The sequence below is a fragment of the Plectropomus leopardus genome, chromosome 14 (genome assembly GCF_026936395.1).
Source record: "Plectropomus leopardus strain MGB_pleo_1.0 chromosome 14, ASM2693639v1, whole genome shotgun sequence".
Classification (NCBI taxonomy): domain Eukaryota; kingdom Metazoa; phylum Chordata; class Actinopteri; order Perciformes; family Serranidae; genus Plectropomus; species Plectropomus leopardus.
This window is the reverse complement of record NC_142189.1, coordinates 21,376,206-21,394,856: the sequence shown is the minus strand read 5'-3', so window position 1 is coordinate 21,394,856 and position 18,651 is coordinate 21,376,206. Positions and strand designations below refer to the sequence as shown.

At 40.5% G+C, this 18,651-nt stretch overlaps 1 protein-coding gene across 1 annotated transcript; it reads left to right on the top strand.

The window, feature by feature from the left end:
- The first annotated feature begins 2,666 nt into the window (after positions 1–2,666).
- Positions 2,667–17,684, top strand: bmf1 (BCL2 modifying factor 1). Its single transcript, XM_042500898.2, has 4 exons — positions 2,667–2,929; positions 5,418–5,614; positions 6,263–6,465; positions 11,804–17,684. Exons 2-4 carry the CDS (start codon positions 5,443–5,445, stop codon positions 11,918–11,920), a joined length of 492 nt encoding a protein of 163 aa, XP_042356832.1. The 5' UTR covers positions 2,667–2,929; positions 5,418–5,442; the 3' UTR covers positions 11,921–17,684.
- Positions 17,685–18,651: the final 967 nt, after the last annotated feature.

Sequence of the window (18,651 nt, the reverse complement as noted above, 5' to 3'; positions counted from 1 at the left end):
ACACCCAAAACACTCAAAATTCTTTTTTAAAAAAATGAAAAAAATAAAAAATATATATTTTCAAGAATGTGAAGGAAAGAAAACAGGAAAAAAAAAAAATTAAAATATTGGGCAATTAATTTTCTGTGAATTGACTGATTCGTCAACAAATTGTTGCAGCTGTGCTTTGTATAAATTGTTTGGTAATTTAATTTATAAAAATATTTTTATGCAAAAAAAATTTGAAAAGTAACTAACGCATTCAGATAATTGTAATTTTCCTCTGAAATGTAGTGGAGTAAAAGTATAAAGTAGTATAAAAAGAAAATACTCAAGAAGTGGGCTACCTCAAATTCATACTTAAGTGCAGTAGTTGAGTTAATGTACTTACATACGTTAAATTCCACCACTGATGAAAGTACTTAAGCCTTTGAGAGAGAAAGAGACATTAACAGATATTTGCCGAGCACTTAAACTTCTGTTAATGTAACCTCATTTTAGTGAGCATTTTGTCTGGATAAAGTGTACAAATGTAATTTGTGGTTGTGCACTCCAAAGACTTTCAGATGTGTCTTTCATCAGCACAAAGCCATAATACACTGACAGACACGACTCAATTAGTTAAGTCAACAGTGTGCTGGATTTAAAATTCATGTTCTTGGATAGTGGAAAGAGCTGCAGTGGATTCATCCATATTCATTATTTATGTTATAGAGGCCTGTCTGTGGGTCTCACTGGGAGCTGCCTTATGGCCTCAATGATCTCTGCAGCTACACTCTCAAACACTAATACATCACAGACTAATGTATGCTAATGAATAACTTAGATTTGTTTTCTTAAGATATATGCTCTATCATCAATACTGTATACTTTGTTTCATTAATCTTTCATTTTAGAGCTTTCGAGTGATAAGTAGTCAAATGTTCAATAACAAATACCATGAAAACTATATCCAACTCATGATTATTTTAAAAAATATATATCACTTTAACTCACATACTGCACAATGATCTATCCTTCAAAGGATTCTGACTTTCTCTTTACTAATTACAGGTGTTTTTTCTTCATTGTCTCTTTAGTCCTTTGTTTGTCTGGAGCACAAAAGGAAGCTGCGACTAATGCTTCCACTTCTTTCAGCCTTTTGTTGTTTACAGTGGTCACTCATGCAAGAAGTGATCGAGTTTCCAATATCACCATGAGTTAGGGAAACCAACCCCCTCTTCCACAGTGCATCTTTGGAGAGGCCGCAGGTGGGAAAAAGTCTGAAATTAGAGGTCTAACCTATTCAGGACAGAGGAGGCAGGGAGCCGTGACTTCTCACGCAGCCCAGCGTTAGGACATGATCACAGCTGAGGGACAGGGAGAGAGACGAGGGGAGGTGGGGGCGGGGTGATGCTCTGTGAGAGAATGCAGAGGGTCAGCTCCAGCTGTCCGAGGGTTTATTGATCAGTGATAGCCCTGAGGGGAGGGCACAGATCACCAGCACCTGCAGCAGTGTGGACATGGTTAATGGTCTTGCTATGAGCTGATTGTAAATAACCTAGAAAATAAAATGAATGTTATTGTAACTGAAATAAAAATGAGCGTGGTTATGTTGGCTGATGGGTTCACATAAAGCCTTTAATAATAATGATGGTGTAAGACAAGGATACTCAACTTTTCCCAGGGGCCAGTTTTTAGGAATTAAGGAAATTTCGTCCCTGGCATGAAACAATTAATTTTCATTGTCAATTCAACAAATAACGGGCAGGCCATTTGGCACCTATATGTTGTGTATCACTAACATAAGATCTTTTTTTTTGCAACACAAACACACATATATTGGTGTGTGCTTCAGGTGCCTAAGTGCAGGATTCCTGCAGATCCTCAAAAAAGGCTCAAAAGGCATTGAATTCATTAATCTTAAAAAACGGTCTTGATTGGTATTAAAATGTCTTAAATCCATATTTCAAAAGTCTTAAAAAATAAAAAGACAAGCAGTGATTAATCGCTTTTTTTGAAAACTGCATTAGACCATTGAAGATCTAGGCCACTTAAATGTGGGTCATTTCCACTTAAAATATCATAAACATTTCTGAGTGAATGATTTGTAGGTGTAGTGTTCAAAGACTTTTAAAACAGATGGTTAGATGTAAAATACAGCCTAAAATGAAATGTGCACTAAAGCAATGTTGTTATAACACTGAAAAAATCCACTGTTAGTCAGTGTAGAGACTGATAGTAGACATACTGAAGTTGGAACAGTCAAGTATATACACACTAATCCTTTATGAGTAATATGCACTGTATTGTTATAAGTCATTGACTGTGCATTGTATTTTGTGAGACTATATAAGCTGTAACCAGACTTAAATGCTTTAATTAATTAGTAGGTTATTATTTAGCCTAATTAACGGCCTATTAACGCCCTAAATGCATATTTGGAGTGCAGTTAATGTGTCAAATTACCTCTGTACAAATGCGTGTTGCTTTATAGTTTCTCTTTAGTGTCACTGTACATGTCAGCTCCGCACTGAACACATGAGCGCGGTTGTAGCGTGAAAGCGGTCTCGTGCTATGGGGAATTTCCCGTCCACGTGTCTGAATACGCGACGCAGAAGGCGGGACAAAAACAAACTCGGCGATTGGCTGCAGCGTCTGAATGTAAATCGCTCTTAAAGCGACACGCTCCGCCTCGGCTGCGATGCACAGAGTCGGACGGGAGAAACACTGGCGATTTTAAGGAGGGTTTATTTACTAACTTTCAGCACCACGCCCCGGCGGCGGAGTCAGTTTGGAGCTGACGTCGGCGAAATGAAATCGGGTCGCTGCCTTTTCCCTCACAGAATGGAAGTAGTCGTGGAGGTGAAACGGACTAAACTCGCCTGACTTGCCAGGAATTTTGAACCCGTCGTCCCTTTTTTTTTCCTTTGAGGATAAGACAACCTTTACAACGAAGCTCATTTCCGTGGTAAGGTCCTGTAAACTCATTTAAATGTACTTCTTCAGTTTACGCCAGTCGGCACGAGCTCAAACATTTAGTAACATCCGCCTCCTTTAGGAAGAAGCAACAAACAACGTGTCGCTGTTGTTGAAACAGCGGCAACAAATTTGTTTCGACAGTTAGCGTGTACATTACTGTACTTAAAAAGTCAAAGCAGTCCAAGGAAAAACGGCGTTTAGTGTGACTCAGCTTGTCGGTCGTGTTGCAGAGATTTGAATTATACCGGCTTTCCCGGTTTACAGAGCTCAGTCGGTGAATGGACTTCTGACTGCCGGGCTGTTTTGCAAGTGTGCCTGTCGTGTTTCAGCCTGTATTGAAACAAAGTGACAGCCGTTTTTCCATTGTTCAAAACAATTAACGCGATTTAATGTGTAATTACACACTGAAAACGTGTCGGTGTTCTTTTTTTTTAATGTGTACTTTTACTGTTTTTAACATAACATGTATTTTCGCATCGTATCTTCTATCTGTCATTAAGTGTAGAAAACACTCATCTTATCGACATGTCTGTGGATAATGATTTTTTTTATTTACACCAATAAGTAGGCCTATCGCGAGACTTTGGTAACACCGAGTATGAAGAGTTATTCTGTCATTTAAGGTCTCGTGCAGTGTTACAGAACTGGTGTGATGTGTGGCTTCTGCTGCCAGTGCATGCACTGTGTCAATAACAGCGCTGCCTTACCACCTCCACCCCCAACTCTCCCTCCTTCCCTTTTGTTAGAGTTATTCAGTTTGCAGCAGGGGGAGCCACTGCATGACACAAACACTCAGCTCCCTGCCCTGGGCAGCAGAGCGGTTACAGAAAGCAGCCCTGGTATCAACAAGATGAGCCTTTTTTTTTGATGAACCTTCCATGTTCTTACTCTGTGTTTGTGAAAACAAAGCATTAAGTGGTTTTACACACAGGGTTTATTGTGAACGCACACAATATATCATGAGGTCTGGGCATGCTAGAGACAGCCCAGGCTGCTTATGTTGGGTGAAGAAATGAAAACTCCTTCTTAGGGAGCTGGCAAGCTGACAGACCAGGGTAGGGAGAGTGGCTTAGGATTTTCCTCAAAGACTGTCATTACCCTTTTGCTGTAGACCCTAATTTGGAAGTGTGGTAGTAGTCTAACCCTGAATTACAACTCAATGGTGACTCAGGGGTTAACTGCTGAGGCAACTTGAATTTCACCCATATTTTGATAACTCTTTGACCAATTATGAGATCCAGGGTTGAGTGCAGTGCATCACTGACACTGGAGAGATTCCCGAGTGCTCTTTCAGATTCTTACCACACGGCAGTGGAGTATTTGTAATCATGCATTTTTATTATACCTTGTATTAAGTTTACATATTGTGCAATTTTCTATTTATATGTGACTGTGTATTTAAGTGGGGGCGCAGGTGACATGTCTCTAAATTTAGAATGTGCATTTGTACCCAAATAAAACATGATGGTAGCCGAGGACTTTTATTTTGACAATACTTGTGATGATTACACCATAAATTCATGCTGAAAAGGCATTCATTGGTGCATAAAATTCACCACAATGCTGGAAATTAAGTTTTGATGCTCAAAATTTTCTCTCGGTGGACCTCCAAATCTCTGTTTCATACCATAGTTTTGAAACTATACTTGGCCCTTGGATGCCTGCAGTTGTTTTTGTAAAAGAATTTGATTATTATTAAGTAAAAGTTACTAATCATGGGACAAACACTTAACCCCGTGAAACCTGGATCAACATCACTTTTTTGTGCTGCTGTCAGACATCTTAGTATTTAAACCTTTGAACACTGAGTGAATTGGTTTGATTTATTTTTGAAATACACAGTGAAACAGGCAATGATCAGCTTGGCAAGAAATGTTTAGTAATTGTGAGAAATCAGTAGAAAATTGACATAAAACTATTTTTAAGAAAGCTAAGGAAAAATGTAAAGAAAACCATTTTCAAATCAAGTCAATTGCTCAGGTTTCAAAGGGTTAAGAAGTCATACTCCTGTGCACAGGACTGCTTAGCAAAGACAAGAGAGATTCTACCTCTCATTTAACTTAGTCAGCCAAACTCCCAATTATGAAGATGTGGCTCAACTGAGTCTGCTAACCGCAGCGGACTGTGTGGTTTCATCTCTGAGATGAGCAGAGCCATTTGTCTAAATAAGCTCGGAGCTCTTCGCCACAAGTGAAGGCAGCCTTTTTTCTCTCCTCCCCAACTTGTCCTGTGTGGTTTTATTGATTTGAGGGCGCTCATTATGAACCAGACAGGTTGTCTATAATAATAATGAATGCTTTGGAGGAATGAACGCATAATGAATGTGTCTGAGATCATCTCGTTAGTCCTAATGTAGGCTCGTCCAAGGTTACCATCATTAGTGAAGGGAACTTGGGATGCTGTTGATTTATGCGCTCACTGGAAGCTCTACATTCTCTAGCTGTTGCAGTAATCTTTCTTTCTCTGTTTCTCTTTAGGCTGCTCATCTCACAGTGACACCGTATGGACGATGAGGAGGATGATGTGTTTGAGCCAGACCCCCACTGCTGGCGCACCGCATTCAGGGAGATAAAGTGTGAAGACCGGGGCACACAGACACCTGGTCCTGCCCTGGCACCCGACAACGGTATGCTGCCCTGTGGAGTCGCAGAGGAGCCCAGACGACTCTTCTACGGTGAGGCTGATGACATACCGTGTTGAAAAACGGAACATTGCCCTGTGCGTGATAGCCAGTGTTATAAAACTGAAGCATGAAACTATAATGTGAGACTCAACTGTGAGAAATGGGCAACAATGTTGCTGCACTGATCTCACCCCTGGCGCCTGATAGTCGTGATCACGGTGGCTTTTATGGTCTGTATGGAGTGTACCCAGCTGCTTTGCTATTCAAAAGGCGCCAGACTGGCAGCGTGACTGAAAGGACGTGACAGAAGTGCTTACCTGCATAAGCAGCAACTGCACAGAGAACAAAGTTACATTGGCGCCATATACAAGGGATCGTTCCAGAGTAGCTCCATAACAACTGACTGACTGACCTCAGATCTGTGTCATGTGAGTTTGTTGTGTGATTGTGACGTATGAAACATCTAAATGACTCTTTGACTTCAAAAAGCACGCAGCTGAATGTCGTGGTTAAAGTCAAGCATTCTGATTGGTCAAAGGCGTGTTCAGCAATACTTGGCTGCTCTTTGTACCTGTTACATAATTGGCATAGATACAATCACAGTGACAAAAACACCCTGTCGGGTGTCATTGCTGCACTTGTGCATGTTGTTATGCGGTTGTTGACAAAATAATAAGTCTCAGCCTTGGCACTCAACAGGCAACGCAGGTTTTCGATTGCACTTCCCGGCACGCTTTGAGCTCGTTGGGGATCAGGAAACGAGGCGACAAGAAAGTGAAGGGGAGCAAAACGGGATGGAGCAGCTACCCCGGCAGCAACCTTTGGCCCGCAGTGTGGAGGCCTGCATTGGCCAGAAACTCCAGCTGATAGGAGACCAGTTTCACCGGGAACACCTACAACTGGTGAGGGGGAAATCGCGTCCTGCTGACTGTACAAACTCCACACAGACGGCCTCTAGTGTGATGGCAGTAAACATGTGTCAATAATACCCCCAAGCACTAACAGAATCCTCCTGTAGTGCCCTTCATAAAGTTTTGCGTGCAAAATATCCTGATGTCAGATAATCATTAATATTGCTTTGACAGTTTTCAGATTTGTTAAATAGATTGCTATCTGTGGCTGCCAGCAGGCAAACAAATCTTTTTTTGTTATTTGGATAATATCAAGATAGGACACTCATGCAGAGTTGGCAAAATAAAAAGCTGTAAAGCCAGGAGGATTATACAAATCAAGAATCTTTAATATTATACTGTTAAACATATGAGGAAAAAAACATAAACTCTCCTTGGTTCTTTACCTTAATAACATAGTGGTGGTGAGTCAGGAGGAAGTTTAATTTATTAAATTAGCCGCTTTAGAAACCATATACATCACACAAGCCAATTTAAAGGTGGAGGAGAGACATTCTTTATTTTTAGAATGACTTTTGAGCCAGTGTGCTCATTTGGATTATCAGGAGCAATATGTTTAGTTAACTGTTAAGATAAATTTGATTAGTGTCGACTGAAGACTGTAAGGTCTCATTTTGTCAACTGAAACTTAATGTTATGTTTTGTTCTGAAGATGATTCATTATATCAGTTTAAACAGGTCTTACATGGCTAATCCACACAGCTTTTATTTTAAATCAGCCCTACTTTTTTTTGGTCCATTTCTATTGGCCTTATGATATTGCCTTGCTGCAGATTAACCCTTTGAAACCTGGAAGAACATCACTTTTCTTGTGCTGCATTCAGATGTCTTTTAAAAGTTTCTCAACCTTTGAACACCTGGAAGCAAACTGGTTTGGTTTAATTCAGATACATGTGGCAATGGGCAATGAGCAGCTTGGTAGAAAAGTCCTACTAATTTCAAGAAATTTTTAGACTTAGAAAAAAAATGCTAGGAAAAAAATCCAGAGCATGACATTTCTGAGTATTATAATAATGAATTCATATATTTTTTATTATGTTTTTTTTTTAACTTTCCCATTTGTTTGTTGTTTGTTTTTGCTAGTTTTAAGCTAATTTTGTTATACATAAAAAAACTTCTTTAATACTCACTTCTGCATTGTTTTATCATAAGTTGGTCATTGCCTCCTTTCCATGTTTTTGAAAGAAATCAAGCCAGGTTTCAAATGACTAAGCAAAAACTCTACTGCCATCAAACTAGATGTTGTTGTGTTTGTGTGTTCCTTAACTTATGCGTGTGTTTGTGTCAGTTTAGAGGTTTGTGTATAAAGTGCACCGCACACATTAATGACACAATTCACATTTTTTTATTATATTTGGATCCAAAGTTGATCCGACCAAGATTTATGGTGGGACAAAAGTTCTCTCTCCTTTATTGTGTTTGCTCCGTATTTGTTTTGGAGAGGCTGTGCATATGAAGAACTTACAGAGCCCAGCGCCCCCCCGCACCCCCGACTTACCCTCATGTCAAAGACATTGCTGAACAAGGACAGCCCTTCCCCCCCAACTTGCCAACCCCAGGCCCTTCCCCTGCCTTCTCTTCCTGTTTATTTCTCTCTTTTCTCCTGTTTCCTCAGTTTGCTGTGGAGGCTAGTAGCATTGTGGATGCCTGGCCGACATATTACCCTGTGGTCAGGGTGACACTGTCCACTGAGTCAGTGTGCTGTGAAGTTACTTCAGTGTGGCCGTGTTGTACAACTGTTGTTTCATGGGCTGTAACATCTAAAAAATATACACAAATCCTCAGGAGATTTTCTGCAGAGTCTCCTGTTGCACAAGTAGCTACCAATGCAGCACATGCGCTAATTCACACGTGCATTTTTAAACACACACGTCCAGGAAAAAGCAGAAGCGGCCGGAGAAGGTAAACATGTTGTAACCCGAAGCTCAGCGCGTGAGCCCCTAGGGGGACAGCTGTGGTTCCAGGGAGTCACCAATCAGCCCCTTCCCTTTGCAAGGAGCGGCCACAGGAGACACCCAAAATAAGAGGTCTACGCAGTCAGAGAGAGAGGGAGGGTGGGCTCCATAATGATGGCATATGCATGAATGTGAGGGAAGGAGGTTTTGGAAATGAACCTCAAATGATCAAGTAACAACCATCTTCAGTTGTCTTCAAACCTCCCTTTTGGGAAATGGGACCCTGCCCTGCATATAATTTGATTCTTTTTTTACTCTGAAGTGCGAGACAGTTTCTGATTTTCTCATGCGCTTATCAAGTTATTTATACCCGCTGCAGCTCAGCATGACTCATGTATTGTGACACTTGCAAACACACACAGACAATCAGACAGTCAGACAGGAGGGTTGCTGCGACGTGTCTGTGTATGTGCGGGTGGGACCTACTGACGCACGTTGGTGGTAGGCCTGGTTCAGAGGATGAGGAAGTGGCTTTGCTCCCTTCGCTGGTTGAGTAAACAGAAGAGAGGACAGTCAGAGTGAGAACAGCCTCGTGAAGTCATGTCCTGAAGCTACAAGTGATAGGCAGCATTTACACTGACATTGTGATAGAGAGGCAGCAGTTAATAGAATAATATAAGCAAATTTTAAATGCTAACTTGCATAGAGACCAGTTAGAGTACTGTTGACATTTCGAGTGGAGCTACAAGTGTGTGAGGGTTGAGAGTGTGAGGCAGGCTGTTGCAGAGGGATGTTGTTACAACCCATACACTGATGTGCGGTTTTGAATGTGTGATTCCACTGCGGCCTCTGTAATTGCTATTCCTGGCTCGGGTTGTGCAATTAATTGTGTCGTGCGTGAGTGTGTGTACAAGCTCATGCATGAATACACCCATACTTGTTTTTCTGCATTTTGACTCTCTCTTCTCGCTATCATACGCTCTGACAGTCAGCACAGAAAGTCTCACTCTACAAAAAACACTCACTCCATAGTAAACAGTGTTACTGTTTACTAGGTCTCATTCCTGTCTGCTCTGTCAGGAGGTGATTGCAGTTATTCAGTGCAGACACTTGTCCCTGAGCCATCCAAGTGCCTTTGACTGCCATCGCCTTTATGGACTTGGACGAGATGTGGCTATGAGTGTGCTCCATGACAGCCCGTGGCCCCTGGCGAAAGGAGGGATTAGGTAGCGAAGGAGTGCTGGTGGATGCTGACAGATAAATTGCTCCTCAGTCAGAGAGAGCTGGAGGGGACGCTGAGGTCCCCGGAGGATGGCTGACATTAGCCGGCGCGCCATTTGAGACAAGGCAATAATGACAGTCACAATGGCAGGAAGACTGCTTCAGCCTGCACAGGGCAAGGAGCAGAGTTAGGTTTCATCCCCATGTTTTTTTAAGAGAGACGACTCCTGGTGCTTTCGATAGGAGGTGTTGAAAGCAGGGTTGAATATCGCCTGTGTGTGTGTGTGTGTCTGAGAGTGTGTGTGTCTGCACACATGCAGTGTTGGCTTTATCTCTTTGCTGTTCCAGTGAGGGCACAGCACTCTCTCCTTTCAGCACTTGTAGATTTTGGGAGTTGCACTGGAAATAAAAACATTTGGATATTTCATTCATCGTTCTATGATGCGTTTGTCTATTTGCGCCGCTCTCTATTATCTAATACCGCCGCTCTTGTTTGTATTTTCCTTGTCTCCTCCCCGATGTGACTAATCCAGAGTATCTTGCTATTGAGGCCAGCCTGTTTGCTCAAGAGATAAGGCAGAGCTTCTGAGCAGCTGGCTTGACAGACAGCCCACATGAGACGCTGATAAAGCACATCAGGCTAGTGTCAGACTGACGACACCGAGCATCTGGCTAGACTCTGCCACTCTCTCGTTGGCTAAATTTAGAGCCCGAGTCTCATTTTGACAGTTGAGTTGGTGGCGTGAGTCATGACTAAGTTGCAGCAGGCCTGCGCACACCTCTTTTTCTCATTCTCTCTCTCTCGCTGCTTGTCTCTCTCTCTCGTGCTGCTTGGAGGGCAAAAGGTCACCGTCAGAGAACGTTCTGTTTCTGTTTATAAAGATTAATGGCTTCTCATGTAGCTTGTAGTAAATACACAAGCTTTGTAATGTGATAAATCCCTCAACTGACTCGTTATACTCCTTTTACTATCTAATGGTGAAACCTTTAAGCACCATTGCGTATCACAAGTATTGACATAAAATATACATATAATAGCGTAGTCATTCTGCCTTTCTCTTCTTTGATCCCAGAGTTGTCACTGAGTGTAGTCTCTCATGTAATTTCTCCATCCAACCACTCTGCGCTGCATATAAATATTTCCTGTGTTTATATGAAGCAGAAATAATGCTATTATTACGTCCTTATTAAAATATCCCCAGGCAAGGTTTAGATATGTAGTACAACAGAGAACTGTTGTTTATCAAAATTCCCAGCAGTCTTTGCCATGATTTTTTATTTTTTTTTACCTCTGTATTTTTCTTTTGAACAAAAAGCGAGTAGTATCAAACACACATGCTGGTTAGAACCTGGCAAAGCTTATGCAACACCCTGCAATGTTCACCACAGATTGATAAGAGTAAAGAAACCCAGAGGCTTATCACAATGGCAGTTCTTGGCTGCTAACTGGGTCAATGTTTGGACACCACCTCAACGGTCATGTAAATATGGCGTATCTAATCTCTGCCTTTTAGATATTTTGGTAAACAAGAAGAAAAGACGTAGTACACTTTGGTGCATTGTCATGAAAAAGCAATATCAGGTCTTTCTCAGTTTAGAACTCTTTTGGTCTGAAAATAGCCGCAGCGTTATCAGGCGTGGCAAAGTCTGCCTTTCGTCCGCAGATGAGCTACTGTACCTCTCATGCAGATTTCGTGTTTTCCAGAGAGCTCCCTGCCTCTCATCAAGAGCTCCCTAATCCCATTCGCTGCAATTATCTTATCTGAGCTTCTCAATGGCAGAGATAGCATTATCCCCCTAATCGCACACAATCCAATTGGCTCGCAAACCCGAGAGAGAATCTCCTCCTGAGCCACTGCCTGCTGGTTTCTGCCAGGAAGATTAGAAAAAGTGTGACCGTATGATGAATGTGTTTATGGTTTGGAATGTCAGTCGGGAAGCCCGGATTGTGTCGGGATCCCGCACACAAAGGGAGGCCCCTCTAATAAGTATTGTTGGGGACAGAAGCAGACTGTTGACAAAATATCAGCGTTGTTCCGGCGTCTAGTTTTGTCTTACCCTCTTCTCAGTTGACCCTTTTCGCTGGGCTCACTGTCAATCAACATGTCACACCCAACACAAAATATAGCCCGCACTTTAAACTGGTGATTTTTGTTAAAGTTTCAGTCAAGTGCACTAACTTTGGTTTGTTTTGTCTCCACTTGTTGCTCCAGTATCATCGAAACCAAAGGAACCAGGGGCGGATGTGGTGGCGCCTGGCCGCAGCTCTGCTCAGCCTTCTGTTTGACAGGGGGTTCATTGCTGGGGGAGGTGGAGCAGGACGGAGGTGAGGGGGGTCCCCCCATCGCTCTGAGGAACTGGACTCCTGATGGCACTGTTAAATCTAACACGGGTCTGTTTTTGGGGGGGGGGACAAAGGGTCACCGCGGGACGGAGACAACCAACTTTTATACAAGGTCGTGTCTTTTTTTCTTTCCAAGAAGATGCCATGATGCTCCGAGATTCCTCCACAGGATATTGATATTTTGGTATACGTGTGGTGTAGTAGTTTTGTACAGTACATTGTTCTGGTTCAATTTTTTGCACTTCAACATGTATCCATCTTAAATGACCTCCACAGACCCTGGGAATGCCTTAGTCAATGTCTTCTGCCAGAATGAGTATTGAGCAATTTTGAGATGAGGCAACATGAGATGGTTAGGAAATGAAAGGAAATGTGGTGGGGTGAGGTTTTTGTTTTCTGAAGTCTCCCAGGTGACCAGACAGATTGATTTACTAATTTCCAAAGAGGCAACTTCTCTGAACAAAGCATTTTGCACCTCACCTCAATGGAACGTTTATCTTTTCTTTATTATTATTTTTCTTTATTTTGCTTTGTGTTTTTTGTTTCTTTACTCCTCCATTCTCTTTGGTATGGTATTATGTTTGAACATGATCCCTCAGTATCATTCAAAATATCAGGAACAAAGTTTCTGCACATGAAAAGTCTGCACACTGTAAATTGTAATTTAAATATCTTTTTTTAATGTGCACAGATTTTATGAGGGGAGCCTTTCTTCAGTCACACGCTACATGTCAGAACATTTTGACGTCTCAGGAATAATCGGGGTAAAGTTTGCAGTACTGAACATCAGTGACAGGTCAAACAAGCCCGATTAGCACACAACAGCTAATACTGATATTAGGAATTGGGATTATTGACACTGAAAGCAAAATTTTCAAAAGTAGTTTGCTGTAAATAATAGGTGTCATGTTAATTGACAGCACCAAGGAAACAACCCTAAGAGTGCATAATCAGTAGTGGCATAAGATTACTAAATAAGTATTTTAAAGTAATATTTCACCCACAAAAGGACCATTTATATACCTTGAATTTGTTCAGAAAACTTTGTTTTTCTTGCTCCCTCTTCCGGTCACCGGTGACCACGTTAAACAAAAGCAGAACTGTATTAAAACATCCTTTTAAAAACTCAAACAACTTCAGCCCTATCTGAACAGGACTTAAATTTAAAGCATAGATAAGTTTCACTTTAAGTTCCTGTAAACAGGTGCTTTGTTGTAGTTCTGCTGTTGTCAAATGTTGTCCCCATGGACTTGAATTAATCAACGATGTTGTCCATTCTGAGAGTCTTCACTGTGGAGGTATGTTAAAATCTTTGACGCCATACCCAAACATTTGAAGAGATCTTCTTTTGTAGATTCATTTAAAATATGTCAACTACTGGTTTGATCATGCGGTTGTGTTAAATATTAGTTATGTTTATTTTATTTTAGTTACAATTGAGTTATGTTAATTAATCTAATGCCTGTTACTTACTTGTTGTCTGAGATGTAACACACTAAAGGAGGGCTGAGAAAGGAACGTAAAAAAAAATGTGAAAAGATATTTAAATTAAAGTTGTGCTGACTTTTGCATGTGTTTTAGAGGTCTAGAGCCTGTGCACTAAATTAGGACATTAGAGTAAAGCACATTTGCTCCACTGAGCAAATCTTAGTATTGTTTACCTAAATGGAAACAAAACTATTGGGCCAAGTCTGCCGTAATGACTTAAATTGAAATGTTTCAACAAGAACACCAGATCCTCTTTTCTCGGTTGCTCCTACATTCATGCTCACATTTACAAGTTTCCCCTGTGTTTCCTGTGTTCTTTTCATGTGATTGTTTTCAGACCTCCATGCCCTTGAAGTGGAGCTGTGGATCCACTGTTTTTGCACTAGACGTACACCCTTCAAGAGTTCAGATTGTTACCACGCTAACCTCTGTCTTGTATGAAGGTTTTCAGTTATGACTCTTTTTCTTGCCACATCAACATTTCACATATATTCACTCTTATGTCCAAGACAAATAATCAACACTGAGACCTGACTGAATGCAGTCTGGGATCTGGATTGGATTATGGAAATTTCATGTACCAGTGTTTCTGGCTACAATAGAGCCACACGCCTCCTATGAAAGGTCTCTGTCCTGGTTTGTTCCTCACAGCCCGTGTATGTTCTGAACACCAAACAATACTGCAAAATCAATCTGTGAAACAGATTGTCTCAGGCTACCTTTACGGGGTTTTACATCATTTTATATTCTGTTGGGTGATCTTGTATTGTCTTTGGTGCTCAGATCCAGATTTGGGACATTTTTAGTACATATAACCACTCAGCAGACAAAAAAAGGCAAAAGTGAAAAACTGTACTTATTGTTGAAATATGAATATGTTTAAAGACACTGTTGAAGATGCTGTTTATATTTTCCATTGCTGAACCCAGGCCAACGTTTGGACCCAAGGAGCAGTACATATCAGGGGTCTGTAATTACTTGCTCCTTACAATGTGTCAAGTTTATCACTGCATAATTAGGGTTTCCTCTCATTCTCTTCAAGATGTCTCAGGGACAGACTTTGTGGGCTACTGGTAACCTTGAGAATCTGTTACATGGTTAGAAGAAGAGCAGTGTTTTCACCCGTTTATTCCTGATGAATCCTCTCAAGGTTTCGTCAAGTCTCCTATTTCAATTTCAGTTTAAAAAATATCCTGTCGGCCAATTTCTCAGCACACACACGTAAAGGTACAGTTTGACTGAGGAGTCTGAGGCAGACTTGCTGACTGTGGTGGTGACGGGGGCTGCTGCGTGTAGAAGTAGGCATGTGAGGTGCACTGAATGTGGTTGTGGTTATAGTTTCCTGCGGATCCTGAACGCTGAGCCAGTCCCTGTAGCTCCCCGTCTCACCATTGGCTCTTGACTTCCTCTTTGTGCTGCTCCTTTATTACATGGCTATTGTTCATCGGTTCATTTCTCTTTGTAATTTATTTTTTTCCTTCTTATTTATTTTTGTATATTTGCCCATTTTCTACTGTATACACCTGTGTGTGCAATTCTTATTTTCCTTTTATTTTGTTTTGGTCTTGGACTTGTATATCCTTCAGTTGTTTGACTGTGCAGAGCAGGATGTCTGCACTGAACCTGACATATGACACTCAATCCAGATTCTACTTTTTATGTGTCGCTCATCTCCTGTAGGCTCTATGAAATGTGTAGTTTGGCCCTTTGTGGAAGACAGCAGCTACGGTCAGTTTGAATTCATAATGGTTACAATGGATTTCAGTGGTGGCTTGTTTGCACAGTACATTTACACGTTCCACATGGTTATGGTTTGGCTTGTCAGAGTCACCAAGTGTAGACTGTGGCTGTAAGCCTGCCATTGGCCCACTTTTTTGGGTAGGCATTCTGTCGCTCTTCTACTTACTGCATTTTACTGTTTTCTAAATCCCCTTCACTACTGAAAGTAACCTGAGAGCTAACAACCTGTACTCTGAAAATGGCAAGTTTTGACAAAGATTTGGACTGTGCAATAAGACATGCCTGCTTTGATCTTTCAGTGAATTGTTGTAAAGATCTTGTAAAGCCCAGACCCTGCTTTGCAGGACTCTCGTGCCAGATGTTGATCCATTTTCTGACACGGCTGGTCAGAGTTGATTTACCACGTCTTTTTTACCCTGGCTGCAGCATGCAGCAGTGATAGTTGCTCCACCAATTTACCGATTTGTTCCACTTCACACAAGCTTTTGTGATATTGACATAATAATGTTTTCCAAAAGCTGTCTAAAGCCAGCAAATCATCTGTGGTTTTAACAGGTCTAGTAAGCTCCTCCAGAAATTAAGTATGGTCATGTTTTGCCTCGGGGGCAGCGATTATCAAATTATGTCTATTTATCAGTAGAAGTTGAATCACACAGTTGACACACGTGTAACAGTTTTTTGTGGTGTTCTCTTTTGTGGAGAATTATCCATTTTAATATCAGTGCTTGCCTCCCCACATGCAAATGTTCCACCAAAATAAGTTCCTCCACGACACTATTTTACAAGAGCGCTGTCGCTGCATCTAAGACTTGGCGCTGCCCGAGACAATTTTGGTTGGTTTAAAGAATTACAAACAAGCCAAATCGTCTTTTTTATATTATGTGCTTCCAGACCGTTCTTAGGTATGTCTGGAAGCCACAGACTATTGTTTGGCCCAAATTGCCTGCTCCTGTCAGCGCTTCACAACTTTAAGGAGGATAGTATTGTGTAGAGGAAGTAGTGTATTCATCCATGTATCCAAAACGTAACTGTTATTATGATTGGAATACATTGTAACCAACGTGAATTCACCATGACCACAGCTGCTGCCCTTTATGAAGTAGAAAACCTCACCTTTCAAGCCTAGAGGATGGGTGTTTGATACTCAAAAAATAGATTTTGGGTGGAGTATTTCGCATAAAAGGTTGTGATTTACCAGGGAAGGGCTCCAACCAAATCAGACCTTTTTCATTATCTTCCACCACCCGATTCACCAGTCATCATGGGTAGATTCACAAAATGTGGTTTAGACAAGCAGCCGCTACGATGCAGTTTAACCTTTCAACAGGATGTGACCTTTCCTTTGTAATTAATGAGTCAGTACGCATCCCACCCATTGCTAATGATACACACAACATTAGAAATGCTTCAAAACACACAGAGAGAAAAAAAGTTGCCTTTTTATCAAGTCACAGGACGTTTGTTTATGTGTTCGTTTCTTTAGTCTTGATCATTGTGTTGTAATCAACATGCACTGGAAAGTACTTTGTTTCTGTAGATCCCATGGGTCCCTTATCTGTTGTGGGTTAATGTATAGTATATACTCTGGATTCTTCTCTTGGGCTAGTCTTGCCATGTGCCAGACGTATATCTGTGCATTGACCAAGTAGGCTTGGATTGTTGGCCTGTTTGATTTATTGGAAAGGGAAGCAAGCCACCATGGTGCCCTGTATACTTTTGTTAGGATGACGTTCCCATGCTGCACTCATCACATGATACGTGAGTGTGGAGAATCCCTCGAGTGGGACATGTATTTTATGGAAACCGTCAGTGTCTTGAATTTTGTAGTCCACTTTATATAAATTTGAAGTTTTTTGAGGAAGGTTTTGATTTAGATTTTTTTTAACGATAACGTTTCTTCTTCATGGTCTTTCTTAACTTTTTAAAATGTATTTTCTTAAGAAAAAAAGGGTCTGCTTTTATAAGGACAGATCACTGCTTGTAAAATAATTTTTAATGTGAGTAGGATCCTATTTGAAGTCCATGAGATCAAGGGCATTTTTTTTAATAGAAAAATGAACTTGCAACATTCCTTGCACATCTCATCGTGGTGTATAAACAAAACCAAGCAAACCAAAATGACTCATGGTTGTGGTTCACTTGGCTCATGAGCTATGGAGTATTTGCCCTTCTTTAGAGAACAGATAAAGTGTACATGTATTTCTAAAAACCCTGGAATATGCCTTTAACTGCTCAGTTTCAACGAAGTCTTGATTATCACACACTCTCTGTATACCAAGAAATGAGACCCAGCGAAAATGTAGCATTTTTGTAAACATTGACTGTGTGTTTTCGAGACTCTACTGTGCACTCATTTTTTGTGTTTATATATATTTTTTGGTTGTTGATATAATATGGAAGTAAAGACAATTTGTTATGTAGTGCAATATGCTGTACATATGGAGCTTTGCTCTACAAATCTTTTTTTCTGGATTTCTTGTTGTTTATTGGTACTTTTTTTCAATAAAATTTTATTGAAGGTGTCACGTGGGCTTATGTGTATTTTTGGATGACACTTCTACATACAGCATCTTAGTTGGCTTTACAGAAACACACACAGGAGTATTTGGAGTATTTGTGTCAGCCTGAAAAAAAAACATTTATAAAAATGGGAGAAAAAATGTGTGAATTCAGAGAAACATCAAAGCGAGCAGGTAAAACTTCATTTATATAGCACATTTTATACCAGGTGAAACACAATATGCTTTTTGTGCTACCAGTGAAGTTGCAGCCACAAAGACTCTGTGGGTAGTGTAAAGATAAAATATTCGTCATAAGTAAACACAGTTCAAACAGACATATAAATAATAGACGAGAAGAAGTAGGAGTGGATTATAAATCATTAAGATCAGCAAGAATTTATAACATTGAAATCATTAAAAAGGTAACAACTGATGACCAATTATAAATAATGAAGATACATAGATTAATAAAAGGAGTAAAAATAAAATAAAATAGGGATAAAATAATAATAAATGAGGGCTTAAATGCTATCGGAACATGAGACGATGAATAAAAGTTACAGAATCTGAATTCTTGCAAAATAAAAATGTCTATTTCAGTGACGGAATGTAACTAAGTACATTTACTTATGTAGTGTACCTGAGTACAAAATTGAGGTAATTGTACTTAACGTTAGCATTTTATTTTCATGTTGTTTTATGCTTTTACTCCACCACATTTCAGTAAGAAATATTGTACCTTTTACTTCATTACATTTATCTGACAGGTTTAGTTACTTACTTACTAAGTAAGTAACCAAACCTGCACCCAAGAATTTTTCCATTTTTTAAAATGTTTTCTCCCCTTAACCCTCCAACCACCCCATAACAAAAACACAGGCAATAACAGAAATGTCACTAATGACAACAATCATGAGAAAACTTATGGGCTGAAATTACCAATACCTTACAAACGAGCGTTTTTATATTTTTATTAATATTAACTTGG